Raw genomic sequence first — 5,497 nt, forward strand, 5'->3', positions numbered from 1 at the left:
GTTGAACATTTCCTTAAGTTTTTCTATCAAAAAGAGGTTGCTCAACACAAAGTTTTCTTTTTCAATCTTCCATTGCATTCCAGCCTCTAAGTCAGATTACACCATAGGGAGATAAAGAGTTGCCTATTGTAACATAATTAGCAAAATTTCTAAGCAGATGTACTTTTATAAGTTTTTATACATAGGGTGTCCCCAAAAATGTATACACTTTGAATAATTATAAAGGCAGGTTTTATTAAAATACATCTCATTTTCATTTAATAGCTATTGGCTGTTAAAGTATGTATGCATTTTTGGGGGGATACCCTATATATATATATATATATATGCAATTGTATTGTTTGTGTGGAAAGTAATACAATAATTAATACTAATACAAGAATAAACTGTTTTGCATACTCATAATTGTAAACCTTTCACCTCACCATGTATATTACATAAAAATTGTATGTGTGTGTGTGTATACACATATATACATACATATACATACATATATATATATATGTACATATATATACACACACACCTATCCTACGTATATATGCAAATCAACTGAATGGCTGAACAGCAGAACAACCATCTGGATGACCATCCTTGCTATGACACACACTGGCGCCAGGCCAGCCAAGGCGGGTGCAATGCGATTGGTCGGGGCCGGCCATCGCCCCATGATCGCCCTGCAGAGGGAGGCCCAGGCCACCGACTGGTGGGCTACAGCGGGTGGGCAGGGCCTGGGTGCCAACAGCCAGAGGGAAGCCTGGGTCCTGGGTGCCAGAGGGAAGCTGGTGCCAGCAGCCAGGGGTAGGAAGGCCTACTCTTGCATGAATTTCGTGCATTGGGCCTCTAGTATATATATAAAACTTCTCCATCGTAAAGGTACAGTTTTTCTTCAGTATTACTACGTATCTGTGAGGTGATATCTTGAGACCATGTGGATCTCATGCCCAAAAATTTCACCTAATGACAGAAGTATCAATTGATGAATTACACTGGTTCATTTCTAACTCTACCATTCTTTCCACTGTAAATAGCTGGCTTTTGACTGATTACAAAAAAGCTGCCCCTTTCTTTCTCTCTCTCTTCCTATCTTCTTCCTCCTTATCTTTCTTTATTTTTAAAATGTTTTACTTATTAATTGGTTTGAGAGAGAGAGAGGGAGAGGGAGAGAGGGAGAGAGAAACACTGATTTGTTGTTTCGCTTACTTATGCATTCCTTGGTTGATTCTTGTACGTGCCCTGACTAGGGATTGAACCTGCAACCTTGGCGTATTGGGGTGATGCTCTAACCAACTGAGCTATCTGGCCAGGGCCTGTTTCCTTTCCTTTCCTTCTTATCATTATGGCCTTGTGAATTTTTGAAATGTATTATAATCTATTACTTTCACTATTCTTTGTCATGCTCAAATTTTGTCAGTAAAAGCCTTTTGAAGCCAGTTCCCATTTCCTTTTGATGTGACCCATTGCATTGATCTTTGCTTGCTATCTTGCTCATCTTATACTTCTCCTGCCACATCCCTGAAATCAGCCTTCTTAAAGGAGCCATAGTTGTATTCAAGATGTGGCTACTAGGCCCGTAACTGGTTTGGTTCAATGGATAGAGCATCGGCCTGTGGACTGAAAGGTCCCAGGTTCGATTCCGGTCAAGGGCATGTACCTTGGTTGCGGGCACATCCCCAGTAGGGGGTGTGCAGGAGGCAGCTGATCGATGTTTCTCTCTCATTGATGTTTCTAACTCTCTATCCCTCTCCCTTCCTCTCTGTAAAAAATCAATAAAATATATATTTTTTTAAAAAGTATCAAATTAAAAAAAAAAAGATGTGGCTACTAGGTATGTTGACTGCTACTGCGTGGCCATTGTTTCTCGGCCCCTTCATTATGCATTTACTGACATTTCCAAAACAGATTTAATGTTATAGGGTTTTCCCTTTTGTGTTTAATTACTAACAATATTTTCTCTTTCTACTTATAGTGAACATTTTAAATCCTTAATAATTTAAATGTTTTATTTATTTATCCTACAATACATAAATAGTTTCAGGATTATAATAACAGATTATTAACAAACTTCCTAAGTAAACTGTAAGTATGTTGCCTTTTTTGGTCCTTTGTTTTGTCTAACTTCAAATCCCACTAAGGATGCATAGTCAGAATGCTGTGTTCAAAAGTCATTTGAATTAATTCTTCCCTATGTTCTATTGTCAATTTTATAGTGAAATTGTTTCTGCTTAATTCCATTTTATGGTTTGCATAAAACATTTGCACTGTTCAAAAGTTAAAAAGTTACATTATATTGTATACAAGTTAATAAAAATTATAGCCAGAAGTCCTGCTCCCATCCTCCACCTTCTCCCCTGTTCCCACCTAAGTCAATGGGTATCCATCTGCACTCCTTTTTGGTCTTCCTTCATTTTTTTAAAACTTAGCAAATACATAAACACACATACATATACTCTCTTGCTGCCCTTCTTTCTTACATAAAGTGTTAACAATACACACTTGTATGGAGGAAGCAGCTCTGCCATGATGCCTTGGTATCTTGCATGTATCCACATAGGCCGTTCAGGCAGAGGCCTGAGCCACGGCTTATCTGTCTCGTGACCCTCCCCGAACGAGGGGCTGGCCAGCTTGGGAGGAGCTGCCTCTAAGCCAGCTCCCACTCACCTCCCTATCTCCCCTGGGAGGCTGTTAGGAGACCATTTCTCATCACCTCCTGGTTCTGAGGAGGCTCTTCTCTGCTGCTCTCAGGTTCAGCTACAGACTATACAACTGCTTGGTGGCAGTCTAGAAGAGGCTCCTGCACAAAGGGCATCCCATGCACTGCAGTCATCCAGTCCCTTTTGTTTCAATGTTGTTCTCTTTGGCAAGCGAGGCAAGGACCCGAGGAGCTAGCATCTTTGTCTCCTTGTATGAATCTAAAAATGGCTCATTTTATCTGTACTGGCGAATCAGCTGGGCTTTGGCCTTGCTTTGTCTTGTGTGCTTCACAATTTGCTTGTTTCACTTAACAAAATATCCAAGAAATCTTAGCCTATTAGTTCTTGGTGGCCTTCCTTATTTGTTTTCTTAATCCTCACCCTAGGAGTGAAGATATTTTTTCTACTGATTTTTAGAGAATGTAGAAGAAAAGGTTGGGAGGGAGGGAGGGAGGAATGTAAGGAGGGAGGGGAGAGAGAAACACCCATGTGAGAGAGACATTTCAGTTGGTTGCCTCCAACTCACACCCCGACCAGGGCTGGGAATTGAATCTGCAACTGAGGTACATGCCCTTGACCAGGAATCAGTCCTAGGGTTGATGCTCTAACCTGAACAAACTGGCCAGGGCTGTCCTCATTCTTTATGACTCTGTAACGCATGTGTACCATGGTGTCATCACCTCTCTCCAACTGGATCATTCCAACAGCTTTTTTTATGCCTTTGGACTCTCAACAATTGCTGAAGGACAGAATTATAAAAATGCTAATGCCTTTCCTGTCAAGAGGTCCTACAATATGACTTGACAAATTTCTTCTTAAACCCAATACTCACCCATTTTCCTTGGCCTAGAACCTTCTGGGACAGGCAGGAAGCAGCCGCTGCCACCCTGGAAGGGTGATAATGCACCATGTCGTAGTCGATGAGAGTCAGTTCCATCAAATATTTGGCTAACGTGTGCTGCTCAACATCAACCTACGAAAGAACAGCCAGAGACAGGAAGGAGCACAGTTATTATCTTGCAAATTTCTGGATAGAGGACTAAGCACACAAATCCACTAAACTCATTTTTCCTTCCCAGGAACCATTCTACTCCACAGTATGTCAAACACAGAATGTGAGGACATTTCTCTTAAGAGCTGATGCAATAAGTATTAGGACTTATCTAAAAGATGTATCCTATAAATTCATAAGTTTCACTTTAATTGGATCAATGTTTCTGGGTTGAGACAACAAGCAGCAAAATAAAGTCTCCTACAGAATTGGAGGCACTTACCTCCCCAGCTTTGGATGCCCGCCTTAAAAAATGTAGTGGTAAAGGCCGACCCAACTCAAATTTCAGTTCTTTCAAAATTAGAGCTTCCATTTCTCGGATTTGGGAACTGGTATACGCATTGTCTGTGATGTAAACGAAGTCTTCTATATTTGGAGAAAACATTTCCTCATACTTGGAGGCCAAAAGCAAAGCTGTAATCCCAACCAGTTGAAGCTTCTTACGAGAGACTGGCTGAACCTAATCGGAGAAGAATGTGTCCAAGTCATACCTAACAAGAAGACTGGAAATCTGGGTGGAAGAGAGTGAGAGGGAACCGAGTCCTGGAGATGTGCACATCGACTCTCACATCGGAGGCCTAAATGTTAACAGCCGGTACCACCACTGTTCACAGCAGCTGTCTGTTACTGAGTACTCATGACATGCCAGGCGCAATGCTAAGATTCTAACAATCACCTCATCGAATCAAAAGCCCTATGAAATATGTATTTTCCCCAACATAAAAACAGATGGTCTGATAAGAGATTCAGACATCAGTCCAAGAGGACTCAATTGCTGAGTGGAGAAGAATTATGCATGACAACGAAGCTCCCAGTCACTGCTCCATGCCTGCTGTCCTGGCTGGAGTGCCTAGGGAAGCCCCAACGTGGCACTCCACATGGTCTGAATCAGCACAAGGCCAAGCCAAAAAGCAGGAATTCAACGGCTTCCTGGGGACAAGGAAGGAGATTCTTCAATGTTTCTGTCATCCTCACCAAAAGTATACTCTTTATTCAGTCTGAAGAATCTTTCATAGACGTTTCATAGTCAGTGAAAATCTCAGTCTAGGGTATAAGTGCCCCCCTTAATTCCTTAGAAAAACAAAAACAAATAAAACTGGGACTTTGCTTTTCTTGCTTCAACTCTAATTACTGAAAACTACCAAAAATATAACTGTATAATGTAAATCACTTGAATAATGAAAACCACCATGGTTTCTTAGGATTTTGTGGTATCTTGGGTCGTTAATTATAAACACAGTTATTGTTGTATTGTTTATACTTGACCTAAACCTGTATCATAAACATTGACTTTACATAAATAAATCATATCTGCAAGGCTACTGTTTGGTAGATTACACACTCATGGTTTATGTCTGGAATTTCTTCTAAGTGGTTGGTGTTTTTGAGTTACCAATTGATAAATATTTTGATAATCACTCTGCCTCTCACCTTAATTTCTTACAGTCCTTACTTGAGATTTCATTCTAATACACTCCCCCCACATACCCCAACACTTTTACAAAAAATTCTGCCTCCTCCACTTCTACCATGATTCAATGTCACACCTGGCTGGAAACTTTCAAGTTCTCTAACCAAACTTTTCTTTTCAGAGGAAGCTCACCAAAGAATACTGTACTATGGAAACCGCAAGCAGGCCAGGAAAGCCAGCATCACAGGCCTCACAGGCTTCAGACTGACTGCAGACCATCTGCTGGAACACCTCCTTCAGGAGTGACTGAGGCAATGCCATACTTCCCCCAGCCTGTTCAGC

At 41.0% G+C, this 5,497-nt stretch overlaps 1 protein-coding gene across 1 annotated transcript in view; it reads right to left on the reverse strand.

Moving 5' to 3' along the window:
• The window catches only part of CCNB2 (cyclin B2), a 22,173-nt gene that overhangs the window by 4,205 nt on the left and 12,471 nt on the right, over nt 1-5,497 (reverse strand). The window contains exons 6-7 of the mRNA XM_006765213.1: nt 3,968-4,204; nt 3,526-3,666 (exon numbers count right to left, since the gene is read on the reverse strand). Of these exons, the coding sequence (XP_006765276.1) occupies nt 3,526-3,666; nt 3,968-4,204 (378 nt within the window). The remainder of the gene's footprint in view (nt 1-3,525; nt 3,667-3,967; nt 4,205-5,497) is intronic.

Source organism: Myotis davidii, unplaced genomic scaffold (assembly GCF_000327345.1).
Source record: "Myotis davidii unplaced genomic scaffold, ASM32734v1 scaffold441, whole genome shotgun sequence".
NCBI lineage: Eukaryota > Metazoa > Chordata > Mammalia > Chiroptera > Vespertilionidae > Myotis > Myotis davidii.